A 20314-nucleotide genomic window follows, 5' to 3' on the forward strand; every position below is an offset into this window, starting at 1 on the left:
TTGCCTCGATTGAAAAACTACATATACGCAGAACAAGCTCTTGCGTATCGAATCAGTTGAGATATATAAACACCATATGCAGGTGATAATGGAATATTGCTACACAAATGTAGGAAGAAGACAATGGAGAGGCTGAAATCCTCCCGTTTGTCATAGAGTGGAGTTGTCAGTTTGCCGTTAATGTCTACTTTCAATAAAATATCTAAGTATAAAGCAGAAGTGGACTTATGTCACAATGTGCTTGAATTTTCTTCCTTCACAGTAATAAATATTTTCGTGAGGAGCAAAGATAGGGGCTTGGTAGAATATTTACTTGATCCAGCAATGTATCTTTGTTTCTGGAATTTCATCTGAAGTTTAGGAATCATTTATTTGGATATTAAGTGTGTTTAAAATTAAAGAATGATTTTGAAGAATTTGATCTTTTGAAAGGACAGATAGAGTATATGTACAATTACATAATATGGAATCAATACTAAGTTCGTTTCAAGTAGAGTTGTAATAATGAACCTTACAAACAAAGACAAGATTGTTACAAGCTTTTTCAGCTGGAACCAAAACACACACCTCATGTAATATATCTAATTTTTTAATTATATGGTTTGCTCAACACAGAAGGATATATGGCACGAGGGAAAATTCACAATTTTTGAAAACGAGGTAATTCAATGTTTATTACCTCCCTTGCATACTTAGAAAGTGGTCATGTTATTTATACTGTAGAGGACATCCCGAAATAGCAATGAACTCTTACATAAACACAATTGCCCTAAGTGAAGAAATATTTGATGTAAAGCACGAAAAATTTCGACCACCGCGGCAAATCTAAAACTTTCGATGACGATGGAATGCACGCTACACGGTCATTGAGAATGGAAATGCGATACACTTATTTAACGTACATTTAAGAGGATCATACAGGATACAAAATTCATTTCAAATATTTCCATATAAAGCACTGAAATAACAATGAACTCTTAAATAACAGACCTGCCCTAAGTGAAGAAATATTTGATATAAAGCACAGAAAATTCACTTTATTTTATTTGGATACCCACTTCCATCCCTACCCGGGGTTGAACTCACGACCTGCGGAACCATATTGTCTAGCAACCTATGTCAAACGTGCTAGACCGCTCGACCATCCTAGTTTGTCAGTAGCCTGTCTCGATTTAAAAACTGATCATACACAGAATAAGCTCTTGCATATCGAATCAGTTGCAGATGAGAGACTTAAACACAGCATGCAGTTGTTGTTGGAATATTGCTACAAAAATATGGGGAGTTGACGATGAAAAGCTGAAATCATTGCGTTTATCATAAATTTGAGTGGTCAGTAGATTTCTAAAAAAAACATCTACGGACGAGCCCGCAAGGCGAAAGCACTATAGATAAAATTTTAAGTACTGGATTTTTTTACTTTATATAAAAAGTGAAATTTATATGATTTTTCATTAGCCTGTCATAGCCAGACTTTGATTGATGTTACTCCCCCATTTTAGCCCAAACACACATTTCTTTTTGCTTCATGATGAAAAAAAATAACACAAATTAGTCAAGTCTATTATTACAATAATACAATAATGTAATATGTGTTTTCCTAACAGGTTTTGTTTTCTTCTCATAGAAAGGTATTTTGTTTATAAACATTGAAAAATCTGGGGAAAATAGCCTCAGCACCAGCGACTATGAATGCCCAGTCTGATTAAGAACACCCACCCCCTTCCCATTGCACACTAAATTCACCCCCTTCTCCTTACAATTGCGCGTCAGGTAAGGTAAGAAAAAAAATTGCGGGCCAGGACAGCTCTTAATAAACAATTGAGCGTTATACGCTTGGTTTAGATTTAATAAAATACAATTTTTTTTCTTTTATGAAACGACAAATTATGGCATCAAATCGCGGTTAATTAATCGTGCATTTTTCATAACATGACAAAACTGCAAACTTTTTTTCCTTTTTAGTCAGCCTATGTGGCTATATCAACTTTAATGGTTATTATACTGAATACATGATCGGTTGGGTCATCCTATAACAGGAAATCAAGGGCACTTTCCTCATATGACATCATGCCGTTTTCAAGATGTAAAATGCAAGCGTTCGCTGTGTTGTTTTCGTTGAAATGGAAACGCGTTTGTTATCCCACCATACTTTCAGAAAACCCGTGGCCGCGATCCGAATCACGGAAAAAAGTATAAACATGTATGTGCGGGGGGCTTATCTTTTTTATTTTCTTTGTTTGGCAGAATTTTTTTTTATTTCTATTCCAAACAAATATTACATAACGTTTATATCTGAATTTGAAGTATTTCATTTATATCTTTTCTTCGATTTGCTCTAACGAGGCAGGCTACTGACAAACAAGTTGATGGTGCAGGGGTTTCAACAGTCTCGTTTAAAGTCAGCATTTCGCAAATTCTACGGTCGTTATAACAATCTATTTCGCCAATACAACCTATCATTGGATCAAATGCTATCGGACGTGTTTCATACTGATTGTTAGACCGTTCTTGGCACACTGATTTTGACTACGGATAACTCCCTTTACCTGGTCAAGATATAGGGCTTATGGCGGTTGTGACCGGTCGACAGGGGATGCTTACTCCTCCTACATGCAGTCCGTGTTTGCCCAACTATCTATTTTGTATTGGTTATAGGAGTTATGAAATTAATTGATTACTGTTCGTTATCTTCAACTTCATGCATTAGATTATTTGTTCATTTATATGCAGATGACACTATACTTCTATTTAAAACCCCAGAGGATCTTCAATATCAATTAAATATTTTTAATAATTATTCTAAAACCGGGCATCTTAAGGTGAATAGCAAAACAAATGTTGTTATATTTGGAAAGTATAGACGGCTGAATCAAGTTACCTTTACCTTCAATGATAAACCTATGGAGATTGTGGACAGTTTTGAATACATTGGTGTAATCGTTTAAATCAAGTATATAGAGTTTTTTTATATGATAAGGGTATCAAAGCAATGTATGGTGTAATTAGTAAATGAACATGTAAACTGGATAATATGTCTATTGATTATAAGAGTTCGTTATCTTCACACTTCATTGTAATCTTGACATGTTTGACAAAATTGTAAAACCTATAATCTTATATGGTTGTGAAATATGGGGCTATATTCAATCACCTTTATAAAAAAAATCATTTGAAATTTTGTAAAGACATACTTAATCTAAAACAAAGCACTCCAAACTTGATCATTTATGGAGAATTAGGAAGATACCCAATATCTATTACCATAAAAGTTACGAATGATAATTTTGGGGAACATTAATTGCATCACAAGACTCAAAACTATCAACAAAATTCTACTACTACTTTATTAAAAACTTTAACAACCCTTAGTATAGTTATATCAAAAAATCCAAATGACTGTGGACTGTGCTACATGTATATAGAAAACTTGTACGGTAACAATGTTGATACATCAGATTCTCATTTCGATAAATAATGTCTTTTCAGTGATGCTCAAGCCGAAAGTTTGGAAATTCGAAATAGCAATAAATTTGTAAGAGCTAAAAGGAAAACTATAGTGCCAAAAAAAAAAAAAAAATGGAGCCAAATTCGTCCAAGGATAAGAGCTATGCATGAGGGAGATAATCCTTTATTTTGAAATGAATTTCTAAATTTTATAACAGCAATTAAATATACATCCGTATTTTCAAGCTAGAAACGAAGTACTTAGCTACTGGGCTGTAGAGACCCTCGGAGACTAACAGTCCACCAGCAGAGGCCTCGACCCAGGGGTCGTAATGTAAAACTTATACGGTACTAATTTTGATGCACCAGATGCGCATTTCGACAAATAATGTCTCTTCAGTGATGCTCAACCGAAATGTTTGAAATCCGAAATAACCTACCTACACAGGTAGATGGTGTGACCCAGAGAAAATAGGCTATGTCAGCTATGCAATATGAAAAGATAGTCGATTAATTTCATTATCTATTCAATTGTAATGATGCTTATCTATAAAATTCAAGAGCATCGTTCATGGCAAGTTATTTCTACAAACACCGAAATATTTATAAATTTGAACAACTTTTTAATTCACAAAACAGATGTACATTAATCAATATTAGTAAATTTATCAAAATCATTTCTGAGAGAGTATGTTTTCCAGGTTAATAAATCCATCCACGGACAAGATATTCTAGTTTTTTGTTCTTCTCTTTTTCAAAATGTACCTTTACCCACGACTTACATGTACATTCATAGTATCTTTATTTGTTTACTTCTCTACACTGTAATTCAATTTAAGAGAATAAAGATATTGTCATTTCAGTCTCTGATATGATTTATCAACGAAATTGGACAGCCTCAATGGATGTATGCACCAACAACTCTAAGTCCTATCTCGTCGGTGATATTAATGTTTCAAGCATAGATGCAGTTTGCAATACGATAGCAAACAGATTATTCAGCATTAGATGGATAGGAATTGCAAAGCAGTGGTTCATAAATTTTGATCGAGGTAAAACATATGCAGTAACATTCGCCTATAATGTGTCCAACTATAAAGTAGCTTCATCTCGTAGGGATTTTAAATCCTTGGTAGTTTTTCCACATTTTTTATTGGGAAATATTCCTCTTATAAAGCGCATTCTTATAACGTAGTTAACCTTTAAGTGTATAATTTGGACCTTACGAGAACAAAGTTTAGAGACTGGTGATAGGGGACGTATTAAGATATTAAAGAGCATATCTGATAAAACTCCACTTTCACAATATTGTTAATTCTCAATTTTACTGATGTCATTGCAGGTCAGACCATTTCAAAGGAAAAGCAAAATATAATTGAACTGTGTAAAACGTGCAACCAACAAGAGTGTGGTATGCAACAATGCAACACCACCCTACAGACAGAAGTGCTGTGCATACCTGTGAGTAATTACTTGGCGGCTTCCATGTCATCAAACTTTCAACACCTTTATATCAAAAGATAATTTCATAGTTTACAAATGTATATAGAAAACAATATCAATACATAATATAAGCAAGTATAGTTCTGCAGAAATACTGCAAAATGTCAATCTGATTAAAACCAGATCCTGAGATCCGCTCACAATCGCTACACTAGGATCTGACGTAACCCCATATAGGGTCATGTCCGCATGACCTTTCGCTTGGAATATTCATGAGAACTATCAGCCAGTCAGATTGCGCCATACAGACAATGATGGCTATTTAGGCGGTTCCTGGCAATTCGTAAACAAATTGCTGTAATCTCTCTCCCACGAAGTTTATTCCACACTGTAAATTTGTATATTCTCGCATAACGAATTTTAAAACTTTCTCAATAATGCCTAATCTATTCTGTTCATTCAAACAACAAAACGTACGATATGAAATGTACCCAAATTAAATTAATTGTGAATTCAGATTTATGTATGAATTGGGACGGGTACGAATTGAATAGTTTTCAAGATGGTTTACTTAAATAACGCGAGGAATATAACGCCAGTCGACGTAAACGGTGCATTGTGACGTCGCATCTAGCTGCGATATGTGTTCTTTCAAACCAAACAATCGCAGCCATTTTCCTTGAATTGTGAACTCCATTTGGATTTTTTAGCGTTTGAATGAAAGAAAACCCGCAGAGAAAACAGACGTTGTTTAAATCACATGTTTTGACAGGTGTGCAGTCGTCTGTCAAACGCGAAGCCATTTTTTTTTTGTGTGTGCATCTCTAACGTAAATATTGACGCAAAGGTTCATGGGAGAAAAATTATCGTTGGTATAAATCGACAGGGTAAATTTGATTGGCTTAACGAAAGGTCATGCGGACGTGACCTTATATGGGGTTACGTCAGATCCTAGTGTAGCGATCTAAGTGAGCGGATCTTAGGATCTGGTTTTAATCAGATTGGCAAAATGTAAACACGCACACACACACACACACACACACACACACACACACACACACACACATATATATATATATATATATATATATATACAGAGCATCAAACATCATTCATAGTTACACCAAACTTGGGATAACAGAGATGATATAATTCAACTTTTATCAAATAGCTTCAAACAATATCGCATTTATGTTTTTGAAAGAATAAGAATAAAATAAGATATAAAGTTAAAAATATACAATTAAAAATTAAACATTTAAATTGACATTGTAATGAATCTAATGAAGTAGTTACAATTTGATGGAAACCTTCTTTACGAAAGAGTAATGATAATAATAATAATGATAATAACGAATCGGAAATCGACCTCTTTTTCAAGATGTAAGTTACCCCAGCATGACAATGGTTTGTTTTTACATTTACAATCTTTCCTTTGCAATCGCGATATTTGACGCTAAACAACAATATTTGTGACAAAATTCACTTCAGTGCATTTATGAGCATTTTGGATTAATTTTAATGAAAGGATTTGTCTACGTTTTCTGAATTTCTGGGGAAGTATATGCAGTACATCAGTAATGGCAGACAATGTAAAGAATACTTGTCAGATATGACCAGAACCTTCTCAACTATGTCGTTTATTTTTTATATTGTTCAGATCAGGAATAAATTTAACTTTTATGTAAAGGATATACATGTAAGCCAAAAACTGTTCATTCTATGAGAGTTATTTCTATTGAGAGTATTGTAATTTCTAGTGAGAGTAGTTTCTTTCTCTCACAGAATGGACAGTTTAAGGCTTATATCTTATTTAAAACATTACATCTTTGTCTAAGAATGGACAGTGAGTCTCAGGTAAACCCATTGACAATGATAATTATGAATAAAGCTATTTTTGAATAATCTGACAATACAACCAGTCTTGCGTACAAGTCTGTTTCTTTTGTTCACTTATTGGACAGTATCAGGTAAGTAGTCTTGTACTGCAGGTTTCATATTCACTCCCTCTATAGTACTGAGCCATATCAACATGTCTTCCTCTGATGGGGAGAGCATTTTTATTGCACAATCAAAATTGAAGGATTTTAATGAAATTACTGCAAATATTCTTAAGGAGTGTGATATTCTGGGTATGGAAGATGAGAAAGTTATGGAGCCAAATTTGATTTGAAAAGCATTGTGTTTTTGAATATTTGGATGAGGAAATAATTAACACCAACCAAATAACTCAATACTCCCAACTCGTGAAATGAAATTATTCATGAAAATGATAATTCAGAATTAGGATATGCTAATAAAGAAGAAAAAAAGCAATGTGAAGAAGTTTTGAAATGTGCCTCTGAATCCAGCGAAATTCAAATACAGTATGGAAATATGTCTTTCAAATTTAAGTTTTGATGCGATATAATAATGGCCAATGGAATTAAAAAAAAATTAAATCTTAAAGTTGAAGCAGCTAATTCTACTAAAGGGAAATATTGTTTTAAGTGTTAGAGTGATTTTTCCCATATTTATGTTGTAGAGAATTTAAAATTAAATTTGTATCTCTTTGACAAACGTATTATCAATCTACCTGTAGACGTCTGATAAGTTATTGGGTTTGCCTGGCATTGTCCAATAAGTTGACAATTACTGTCCATTATTTTTAAGAACAGACAGTATCGGTCCATTCTTAAAAATAATGGACAGCAATTGTCAACTTATTGGACACCTACAGGTAACCTTTTCACTATAAGTAGACTTTCTCCTATATAAAAGCCTGAAAAGACAAATGATTGCGTAACAAAAATGTTTTAAATTCTTATAATTTAGTTTTACCTATATCCTGTGATATAATCTAGCATGAGTCTTTGTGCATTATAAAAAAGTATAAATTGTTCCAAGTTAAATTATACATTTAGATAAAACCTAGGCTCCATTCCTCATAATTTAATAGGAAAAGACAAAACTATATGTCCTAGTTTGTAAAAATGTTAACAAATGTTTGTAAATAGAAACAATTTGTGCTGCGCAAGAATTCATTAGGCAACTAAGCAATGCAAATACAACCGTGATGACAGGCTCTATTAGAAAATAAAATCATTATAACAACCATATAATTTGCGAAACGTTTAAAAGCCCTATAACATAAATTTGTTTTTCACATCTACCTCGGACAGGAACAATCCGCAAAACACCCGACACAATGCGGATACGAGGTCATATACCAAAAGATACATACTGCACTAAAATGACCAACACGACCAACCAGATTGTCACATTTTCGCAAAGACTTGTCCTTTAATTATATATGGCAAATGTCAAGAGAGAATGATAACAAAAGAACAAAAACTACAAAAACTAGATATAAATACACATTGCACTAAATTACGAAATATATTTACACCGCAGACTACATATTTTTGGTTTTGGTTGGATTGGCAATCAATGCTAAGAGCAGAGTGAATTAGGACACGTCCTATTTGTCCAAAGAGCTGATCTATATTGACATTGTGGATCAATTCTCTAAAGAAATCTCGATTTGTATGAACAAATTTAAGAATAATAGGGGGACAAGCTTACAATAACAATGAGGCATTTCATACCTTAAAAACTTTACAATAACTATAAGATCTTCGGAATACCTTACATATGCGTATCCAATATATCTGAAAGCAGTTGTTTCTCTTCTTTGAAATTATTTTTACCGAAGATACCAACAACGAACATAACAAAAGCAACGACAAGTTCAACGACAAGATCGACGACAAGATCAACGACAAGTTCAACGACAAAACAAACAGCAACAACGAAAGTCACTACATCAGCAGCTACAAATGTAGCAATAAATACAACGAAGGATAGTCATGTCAATCGGAATTCAAATCAGCAAGACAGTAACGGTACAAGAATACTGATATTGTACATCTGTTTAAACTGATAAAGAAGAGAGAAAGCATTTGTAGTGATTGTGTTGAGTGTTTTGTTCTCTTTCAGAACACAGTGTTTTGGTGGGCATCTTAGTAACAGTTATGGTACTGATCGTTGCTGGAGTTGTCATCGGTATTATCATTTTGAAAAGGTATACCATTAAAACAGATGAAATACTTCAAGAATTATTTTCCCTTCAGTGTGTCAAACATAAATTTTCATTTCTTTTGCAATGACAAAGGAGACAGGCGAAAATTCCAAAGAATGTCAGAAAAGCCGGTTTGAAGAATGAGTTGCCAGAAATACAACAAAACAAAAACTACAACGAGTCTGACAATTCAATGAACAACAATTATTTTGTATTGGAGTCACCTAAGTCTAATTACGAAGTACTTGATGATGATATACAGGAATCAGAGAGTCCGTACATTGACGGGGGAGAAGGAACGTACGATCATCTCAGAGACAAGGAGTCACGACGAAAAACGACGGACAACGTTTACCAACATGCTCACTGTCTTCAAAACAAAGAATCGTCTGATTATGACTTTGCTGGAAGAGCCGGAAACCAGGAGATAGAAAATCCGTATTATGATCATGCAAATGAACACACGAGAAATTCTGATTATGGATATAACACATTGGATCGTAGTTAAGATAGGCAAATAGGTTGAATAGGCAAATCCTGAAATGCATGAATACTTTCTCCAACTTGAATCCCAGACACACTACCCAAGAGTCACACCTTATACACAAAATACATTGTAAAATGACATACAACAGTCTATATACGTAAATGCTTTTAATTTCTGAAGTATTGACTGTTATAAATGCATCTGTCTATCGAAAATTACACATCAACCTATTGATAATGTATATCCACGTTTGTTCAAATTATGTAATATGTCCTTTTTCTGTATAAGAATTTGTGAAAATACATGTAGAGTAGGATGTTCTCAATAATCTTTGAGCCAGAAACACTGAAATTTCTGTGAAAAACCTCCTTTTAAATATTCATGTTTGTTTAAATTCTGAGCTCTAAGTCACGACGGAGTCACACTGTGGTTTCAGATTTTAACCCTCAAATAAATAGAAAAAAAATCCTTTGAAATATTCTTGTCAAATACCAGGCAAGGGGTTCAAAATTATAAGTATTACTACGAGTATATAGATACGTTTTTATGAATCTTTTCAAAAACCACAGTGATGGGAAATAAATTGTGAAATTGATATCAAAACATTTGCATCCTCTTGCCATTAAATTCTTCTGTGCATATTCACGCAATGAAATATATTAAAATCAAATGTATATACTTCTAATACAAATTGAAGTTTGTTCAAACTATGATTACTGATGCCAGGATGATAATCCATAAGTTTGATTCTATCTATATAATAAATTGTTCAGGAGACGGACATATGTCACTCTTTTAGTTTCACATGAGCATTGACAGCTGTAGTAACCTAGTAGGTAGGGTACTCGCTTCCATTGCTGGAAAAAAATCTCCTGACCCCTTACCCTGATAGATCCTGTTATTCCCTAGTGTACCCTTATCAATCGCTGAGATCCCTTGTCATACCCTGATCACCCAATCCCGTGCGGATTCGGGTTAGGGTAGATCCGCAGCACCGGGTTAGAATAGGTTCTCAGTACCCTTTTCTTGTTGTAAGAGGCGCCTAAATGGGGCGGTCCTTCGGATGAGACCACAAAATCCGAGACCCCGTGTCACAGCAGGTGTGGCACGATAAAGACCCCTTCCTGCTCAAAGGTCGTAGGTATGAGTGAAATATTCTCGAGCGGATAAAGAATCAATCCTGATCACCCCAAACCCATGTTTGAAAGCTGGAAAGGTGTGAAAACTTACGTTTAGGAAATAAAAAGGATTAGTAGTAGATTTGCATTTAGTTATACATGTATATATTGTGTTTATGTTTTGGTATTGAACACTAGAGAAGTTCAATGCCCTCTCTTGAAAACATTTTTCTAACTTGAAGTTAATGTTTCGTCATATTCTTCATAAGCATAGATATCGACCCTTTGCAGCTTGTCGAAGAACGTTGAAAGGCTTGAAGCCACAAAATAAGTTATAGGAAATTTTGCAGGACGTCTCCGTAAGGAATTTTGCATGCAGCGTTTCTAAGTCAAAGTTCAATAATCGTATCCGTCTCTTTATCTTCTTCCTGTTCATTGTAGCCTTCTTCCTGACTTTCATTCTTGAGTTGTCATCATGACTGAGAAACTCGCACACACGTTTCTTTGTCCTTGTAGTCACCTTCATACACCATCTAGTCTAATCCTTCTTTTTGACAAAACTTCCCAGAGATCACCGACCCATACGGTAACATCTTAAGGTCTGCTATGTACAGACTATTCTTGATATCTGACGAATTTGTGGGGGGTTGTTTGTTTGTTTTTTTTTTTTGTTTTTTTTTTTTTGCCATTTGTAACGGTCTCTTATCCTGTTAATAATTGTCTGATAATGCATAGGAACCCTTTTAGTTTCTCCCCTTTGAATTATGAAATCAACCCTTTTCTGTAAAGCTGATTTTGTATATGTTTGTGTGTGTGGTGGTGGTGGTGGTGGTGGGGGGGGGGGGGGGGGGGGGGTGTTGTCAGTAGTGTAAAAGTGAGGGTTCTAGGCCAGATACTTTACTATGGGCTCCTCATGGCTCCTCTGAGGAGCCAATGACGTCATCCATAACCATAGCAACACACACAATAAGATATTAATAACGGCAACAAAGAGGGTGGGAAATCTCATGGCGTCACAATTGGACGGACATCCAGACAATGAGGAGTATGTAGAAACAATACATCTATTGTTTTCCCTATTGTTCTCGAGAATAAAAGAAAGGATCATATGACAACCTTGAAGGGATCGATGAATCGAAGATCACTGGGAGTGATTGACATCTCAATAGATCAGAGATGAAAAAGGGGGTCATATTTCATTGATTAAATAGATTGATGTTAATAATTTCTATTGGAAATTCCATGTCATCATACCTGTGGGAAACGATAAGAATAATGGATGAGGAATCCACCAGCGCGTCCCTTAATGTAATGTAAACAATTGAGGTCAAGATTGAGAACGCACTTAGGAGATTTAAATGTAAAGTATCTGGCCCAGAACCCTCACTTTTACATTACTGTTGTCTGTTGGTATCCCTTTCTCCATTTCTCCAGTAGCCCATTTAGATTGCTCGGTAGGCTTTAGCTCTGCCTCTCTCTTATTTTCTTCCGCCCATTCCTACGCATTGTATCCACTCTTCAGTGTTAATTAGCAACTGCGGCTTGATGGGTGATGACATTTTGTGGTGGTGAGGTTGGTAAAGCTATTGGAAGGCTATCTACCTGTTGCTTATCTCGTTTGTTCGATTGGGGTTTTCTTCACTACCTTCTGTGTTTTCTTTGGTCCTTTGCTGATACTTTTTTTCTCTCTCGTTTTTTTGTCACTATTTTCTTTCCTCTTCTTATTTATTTCTTTCTCGTTCTTTCTGTTTATATTGCTCATAAAGAGTGTGATCTTGTCTTTGGTGTTTGCGTCACAATGCAGCCGTTTTCCCGGATAAAACCAATGTTTTGTTTGACTTCTCGTAAGTTTAAGTATGCCTACTGATGTTAGCAGTGTGACATAGAGATTACATACACACACGTGCCCCCCCCCCCCCCCCCCCCCCCCCCCCCCCCCCCCCATCGTCACTGTGAACTTCTCGCAGCGCAAAATAGAACATGCATTCAACTTTAACATGTACAAGGTCTGTGCTGTATCTTTCCGGAACGCTGTTCAAAGTGTAAAAATATGTTTAGTGTGTATATCTGTTGAAAGGAACTCGTTATGTTGTTTATGAATGAAGATAAAGATTTACAAAAAAAAGTTCTAATTCAGTTTTAAATTTTGAAAAGTCAATGGCAAGATACCGAGTATATACATCTGTACAAATAATTAAACGAAATACTTTTTCTGTATCGATTGAATGCTTTCTTGGGATTCCAATTTTGTGTAAAGATGTACTAGAAATTGTTTATTGAAACAACTGACCCGGATTTAAGCCTTTGGTGGTTTCATAGCGTTCTACCTTTATTTATTTTTTTCAGAACGTTAACAAGGAACCTGTTTTTAAATTTGTAGAAAGAAACCCTAGAATTTCTTTTAGTAAAAGGAGATAGCAAATCTTGTGGTAATGAGCACTCTGTAGAATCACATTGGATATTATATTAATGGGGACTGGACAGGACTGGATTTAACCCCCAATTTAACAGTGTCCTGAACAGACTTATTTTAGGGTGTTAATTCAGTGAACAATCGATGTTTTGTATAACATTGTCCTGAACAGACTTATTCTAGAGTGTTAATTCAATGAACAATCGATGTTTTGTATAACATTGCCCTGAACAGATTTATTCTAGAGTGTTAATTCAGTGAACAATCGATGTTTTGTATAACAGTGTCCTGAACAGACTTATTCTAGAGTGTTAATTCAGTGAACAATCGATGTTTTGTATAACAGTGTCCTGAACAGACTTATTCTAGAGTGTTAATTCAGTGAACAATCGATGTTTTGTATAACATTGTCCTGAACAGTGTTAAGGTAATTCAACCCTTTTAGATTTATAGATTCAATCTTGTATTTGATTGTTGATTCTTCAAATAATATATCTTAATAACAAATAAGTGATAAAATAAGTATGTTGCGATATTAATAAATTTTGTATCAATTAGCATAAGAAACCTATTAGCAACGCCAGAAAATTGCAATTTCCATTAAACAGCATTATCAAAATTTCACAAAAACTGGTTCTAACGATATAATAGTATTCATAAGAATTTCATGAAACTGTTTATTTATAAATTATACAATTTTTTTGTGAAAAATAAATGAAATCTATCGCTTAATGGACTTGATAAATAATCTAATGAAAACAGAGTTATATCCCTTGGATGATATATTTTGAAACATGTAATTGATTATTCATATGTAACTTGGACTTTCAAAGTATTTTATGGTTAATAAGACTTTTTACAATAACTAAAGACTCCGACAAAATTTACGTTCCTGTCATGCAAACATCTTGTTATATCCTTGACTTTGCAAATTTTTATGACGTCACAGGAGGGTAGATATACCTTAGTTCAGCTTAACAGTGAACAAACAATAGACATTTTGTAAAACATTGTCCTGAACAGACTTATTCTAGTGTGTTTATTCAGCGAACAAACAATACTCATTTTCTATAAGTGTCCTGGACCCATATTTACTAAAGTTCGTAGACGTAGACGTAAACGTAGGATTTACGTCTGACTTAAGATTAGAGTTACGCACTCGTGAAATGGTATTTACAAAACCGTTCGTAGCCGCAAACGTAACTTACGATGTACGATTGCACGTACGCGTGCGCAGTGGCTATTTTCACTTCGAAGCGTAAAAAGTGTGAATTTGCTCATTTACTTTGACTTCCCTGCGCTACCGCCGCATGCCGCATTATGACGAAAAAGAACACAGAACTTTGTGAGAAAGCAACGAATTTCAACGTATACGTATGCCTGCCAACGGCATGTCGATCAACTGTACCGTTATTCAGTGTTGTTTACAAATCCAAATGGAAGGTTCATCAAATTTAACGCATTTGACTTGTGCATGGATCTGCGATGCTGTAGGTCTTCAAAAAGAAGTCGGCATGGACTGACAAGTAAGTTAAGTTGTTTGTGTAGTAATAACCTTAAATGTTTTACCACTGACTACTCGTCACTAGACCCCTAAATAATGTTAAATTGACTTCAAGGGGATTCAGTACATGACACACATGGTAAAATCACAGTCCCTTATTCATTTTGTTCTCAACCTATGTAGCTGCTATAATGCCTGGATCTTAATTTCTAAATAGTGAGCACATATACATATGTGTAAGTTATTTACAATTTGATATGTGCCCACTATTAACACATTAAGACACAAGCTCATTTGTGTACATGGTAACTTCAAACTTTTGACAATACCACAATTGAAATTCAAAATTATTTATCCCATTTTTTTAATTTCATGACTGGAACAACATCAAAGCAGTATCATAGCTACCTGTACACAAGTACGCACATGCTTTCACATCATTTCGCAAAAAGAAAAACAAGAATATTGGTGAAAAATGAATCTAAAATATACATTATGTATACAGGCACTTATTCTAAAATGTGTGATTTGTACGTGCCCCTTTATTGCATGGTTATAAAATATGAAAATTATTATTGCTTTAACAATATATACTCTGGGCGAACAGGTAGATAGGGTGAATGGACTCGGTACCAGATGAGGACAGTTACAGTCTCTTTTAGCATCATTTCAATTATTGCTTGTCCACATCCATGTGCAAAACTTTCAGAAAATATTGTGAAACAAAATCGCATTCAAATACAGTTGTACAACTGTGTGAAGTCGGTGTTAATTTATTTAATGTAGAATAACATTGACTATATATCAATTGGAGATATTAGGTGTGATATAATGCACTAGATATCCAAGTTAGCTGACCTCTGTTATTTTTCAAAGGGTCATAAAGGTGGTCAAGAAATAAATTGCCAACAGACAGCAGCATTCCTTGATTTAGATACATTTCTCTTCATGTCCTCTCCTAAAAAGATTTTCCATGATGCCTCAGGGTTAGGACTGGGATGCAAGATGTACAGTACATATATATGATGTAAGTATATCCACTGTTTGTACACATTTAATAATTTCTGTACTTACAAAGTTTTAAAAAAATCCAAAACAAATTATGGTACATGTAATGATTTTTGTAATGCATTGATGATTAAATCCTTAGGCAAAGATTTAAGAACATAAATTTATGAGTTTTTATGATCAAAGTTTGTCCATTTTGCATGTTTTGTACCTGTCTGTCTAAGCATATCTTCACCTTTTTGGCAAATAGAAATTTAACCAATCTAAGGACATACACTATGTTTCTTTGAAATTTTATTTTTTATCTCCTCGATATTAAAAATTCTTGCATGAGGCTTTCCAAAATAATAGCTGTAATTTTGTCACCAAAATTTGAAATCAACACTCAATAAAAATTGCTCTATGTTATATATTTCTGATCAGTAATAACACATGTATTCAGTTATTTGAAACACCTTTTAATCTCAAAGCAAGCAAATGAATATATGTAATTTTGGTGATTAAATAATTATTATCTTGCAAGCCAATAATTCTTCTTTATATATTTCTTTACACTAAAAGCGGTTATCAAATGTACTTTTACTAGGTCACCTGAGTTTACTCGGTAACCTATTGCAATTAGTTTTCATTCGTCGTGCGTTAACAATTGAACATTTTTAACTTCTTAATAACTACCAGTCCAATTCTTTTCAAATTTGGTATGAAGCATCATTGGGACAAGGGGGACTAATTTTCAAAAATCTTCTTATCAAGAAACACACACATATAAGAAAAACTAAATGCATATTGATGTAGAGCAGGCAGGCCTCTACCAAAATTGTAAATTTCATGATCCCCGGGGTAGGGGTTTTGACCCCAGGGCGGGGCAAATCTTGTTATATAGTGTTTATGTGTATAAAACACTTAAATTACATCTTCTTTAATGCTATTGATACTAAATTGAAACTAAATGGATAGAGGAGGTAGTCTTTTACCAAAATTGTAAATTTGATTTCCCCCAGAGTAAGGGTTTTGACCCCAGGGTGGGGCCAAACTTAGTATATAGTATTTATGTGTAAGTTTGCTGATACTGTATAAAATATAAATGCAGAAAAGGATGTACAAAAAATGGTGAATTTCACAACCCAGGGTTATGACTTTAAGATGAGTCCAAATTAGTCATATCTTTTGATGTTTTCATGTGAATACACCTATTTAAAGCCTCTCATCAGTGTATGCACTTTGAGGGATGTGAAGTTTTAAGAACACATCTTGTTTTATACTGTTGCTGAACATTAGAATATAATTAGCTTAGATATTTAGAACAGGAAATTTTTTCTAGATTTCATAGTCCATGGAAGTAATGATACTTTTCCACTAGTATTCGGGTGACCGATAAGGCCTGTGGGCCTCTTGTTAGGTTTCTGTTGTTTTTCTTGTTTTTTAATTTTACTAAAGAAATATTTTTCTTAGTCAGTAATACATATTCCTTTGCCATTGGGATATTTTGAGAGATAAAAATGGTTGCCATCACTTTCACAGCAAATATGCCCCTTTAAATTTATAATGTTGTACTACCATGTACTATATGTCAGCCTGAGTAGCTCAGTGCAAAGGTACCACGTTCAATACTCAATTGTGCTAAAGATTTTTCTCACCTTCTTTGCTACAGTAAAATCCCATTCATATACCTTACTGCAGTACATATCAGCTGATTTTACATTTTTACTTGCCACAACCAGGAACTATCAAAATATGTTAACTCTAGACTAATTAAACCTGAGAATTTTGTAGAAAGAAAATAGAATGCAAGTGAATTGTACCTGAAATGTCACAAAAAATTATTTTTTATTTATAAACGTGAATGACCTTAACTGAAACTTACCATTCTTGGTTAAAAAGTATTTTTTTCTGGTTTGGAAAGAAGCCAATTTCATTACAAGGGGAATGGTTAATGAAAAAATACTGAAGTTGACCTTGGGGTCATTTGAAATCTTTTTCTTAATATGGGCTCTTGGGTTATAAATCATTAAAATTAGAAATTGTAGGTGATACTTTTTTTTTTTTTTTTTTTTTTTTTTTATAATTTATTTGTTTTTTGACACATACAATATAATCACACAGACAAATAAACAAACGGACAATCAATCATACATACATTTCATTCTCTCCTGTGGTCACTTGCTGTACAGTATTGAAGCATAACAAAAAAACATGTAAAAATTAAAAAAGAAATTATTAAAAAATATCTTCCCATCTCTTCCACATTTCCACATGACATCTTCCCAGATATGGTGTACGGTAGATGAATATACAGTAAATAAAATAAGTATTATCACAATTTTACAGTTTATTTAACTAACAATTATGTTGCATGTATTTTTCAAGCCTTATGAAATTTGATTGCAGTGTAATGACAGTTGTTTATTTAAATCAATGTAATACTATTATTTTTCTAGGTCTATGGGTACATTGCTGTAATGGCCTGAAAAATCTTTTGCGAAACCGAGAAATGTTTATCTTCCATTGCCATGATTGTGTAAAAGGACGAGCAGAGGAATGATTCAAAAATATATGGCAGGATTGAGAATCTAACCCATGACCCGTAGTCTGGTACTCTATCCACTGATCAATCCATGCTGATGGTCCATCTGCTACATTGATGTCATCTTATATATTTATTTATTCATTTATATATCATATGGACATTTAAAAATTGACATTAAAATTAAAAAAAGTTTGATATTCAGCAAAATAGAATTTGTTACAATACATGTTTAAAAAATTAAGTACATGTACATGCATTGTTATGCATACAATTATGTACATGTAATTAGAATGTTACAATACATGTTTAAGAAATTAAGTACATGTACATGCATTGTTATGCATACAATTATGTACATGTAATTATATTTGTTAATAGATAAATTCTTAGATGAATTTTCATGTTGTTATTGATATTGACATGTACATGTATTACTTCCATTTCTAGAATGATTTTAACATCTTGATATTAAAATGATGACATAATAAATAAATCTTAAATATTTGTCAACAAAGTTGTCTGGTGGGTTAAAATTTGTAAAGAGGAGCATTAGTACATATGTCGGTTTAATGTGAGAAGCCTTCAGAATGAACTTTTATCAGCGAGATTTTTGTAAATTGGGGGGGGGGGGGGGGGGGGATGGACTTCAACAAAATAATATGTATGTTGAAGGCATCATCCTTGGAGTTTGGTAATATACACTGCAAAGACTTTTACCTAGCTAATCACATATAAAAGTCAATTACATACAAATCATGAATGGTAGAAAGATTCATATATATGCATTATCAATGAAGGTTTGACTCCTGTAGGATTATAGTTAAAGGAAATGGCACTCTGAAAGATTGAAAGTCTACACATGACTACACTAGTAGGCATCACAATTGCTCTCTGAAACAAATTACACCAAATTGTATTCTTGGAATGAAATGCATATCTTTTTTTTTTTAAAGAAATATTTATTTAGAGGCTCATTTCCCTGTTGTGTAAGTAACAATGTAACAAATAGTTATTTGGACTACCAATATTTGCTTATAACCACAAAGTAAAGATCACATATCTATAAGTAGAAATAGTTTTTCTATAGCTGTCGATCACCATGTATTCTTGTACACACAGTGACTCTCTTCTTTTCAAATCTAAAACATTGCATGTTTGATTGCATATATATACATTAATTCCACCATGTTCGGAAAATTAAAAAAATGCATTTCCCTGAAAGATGCTAGACCTACCCTATATAATAAGATAAATGGCAAATATTCTTTTTTTTAAATAACCTGCATGACTAAAATAAAAAGCTTCCCAATTATTTCTAAAGGCAAGGTTAGATCCACCCAGTGTGATTAAAATCAAATTTCGCACTTTGCTCGATATACGGACAGCGACTGTCCGTATATCGAGCGAAGTGAGAGGTTTGATTTTAAATCAGACTGTGATCCGCCACAAGGTATATTAGATCGGGCTCAAAATTTTGAGAATTGTCACACAATTGCAGATGATCTCAAAGAAAACGATAATCTGAATAAATACAATTAATTTGTGTATTACTAACCAGCTTATATCCATCTAGAGGGTTTGTAAGGTCTTTACGCAAGAAATTATCGATAAAAATGACAAGTCGCCATTTGCTTTGTTTATTCTTAAAGTTACGATCAGCTTACGTGTACTAGTGTAGCACACGTAGAGTTACGCTTATTTCTGACGTAAATCTACGTCTACGACTGTTTCGTGAATACCGTCCAACACGTAAACGTACGCTACGTCTAGATTTACGCTACGTTTACGTCTACGAACTGTAGTAAATATGGGCCCTGAACAGTATTAATTCAACTTAACAGTGAAAAAGCAGTAGAGAATTCGCTACAAAATTGATGTATTTTATTGTTAATGAATTGCTAAATCTTTTAATAGTTTATAATTCAATTGTTTGGAAATTTTGGGTCCCAAACCAGTCCCTAATTCTGTTATTGGTCCGGATTACCCTCGTGCCAGATACAGTAGAAGGCTTTTAACCACAGTTATAAGGAAATGTAAACCCCAATATATTTGAATCCAAAAGATGCACGTAGATTTACTTTTTGTAAGTTATCAAATAAACCGTTAAACGAACATCAGCGTGACGTTATGAGATGTTTACTCAATTAAAATATTTCAGTTACCAGATCTAAATTCCACTTTGAAACAGAAGTAGGTATATCATGGTTTACATTTAACTGTTTGTAAACAGATTTAGTACATTTAGTTTGCAAAATCAAAGGTTTATAATATAATGGAATATAAGGTGTAAAAGATCTATTGAATAAA

The 20314-nt window shown here is 33.7% G+C and overlaps 1 protein-coding gene across 1 annotated transcript in view; it reads left to right on the forward strand.

Moving 5' to 3' along the window:
• LOC125655766 (uncharacterized) overlaps positions 1 to 10218 on the forward strand; it is a 75285-nt gene extending 65067 nt beyond the window's left edge. Inside the window, exons 7-11 of the mRNA XM_056143517.1 lie at positions 4311 to 4499; positions 4790 to 4908; positions 8585 to 8774; positions 8869 to 8953; positions 9044 to 10218. Of these exons, the coding sequence (XP_055999492.1) occupies positions 4311 to 4499; positions 4790 to 4908; positions 8585 to 8774; positions 8869 to 8953; positions 9044 to 9458 (998 nt within the window). The 3' untranslated portion in view covers positions 9459 to 10218. The remainder of the gene's footprint in view (positions 1 to 4310; positions 4500 to 4789; positions 4909 to 8584; positions 8775 to 8868; positions 8954 to 9043) is intronic.
• Positions 10219 to 20314: the final 10096 nt, after the last annotated feature.

This window comes from Ostrea edulis, chromosome 7, assembly GCF_947568905.1.
Source record: "Ostrea edulis chromosome 7, xbOstEdul1.1, whole genome shotgun sequence".
Lineage (NCBI taxonomy): Eukaryota > Metazoa > Mollusca > Bivalvia > Ostreida > Ostreidae > Ostrea > Ostrea edulis.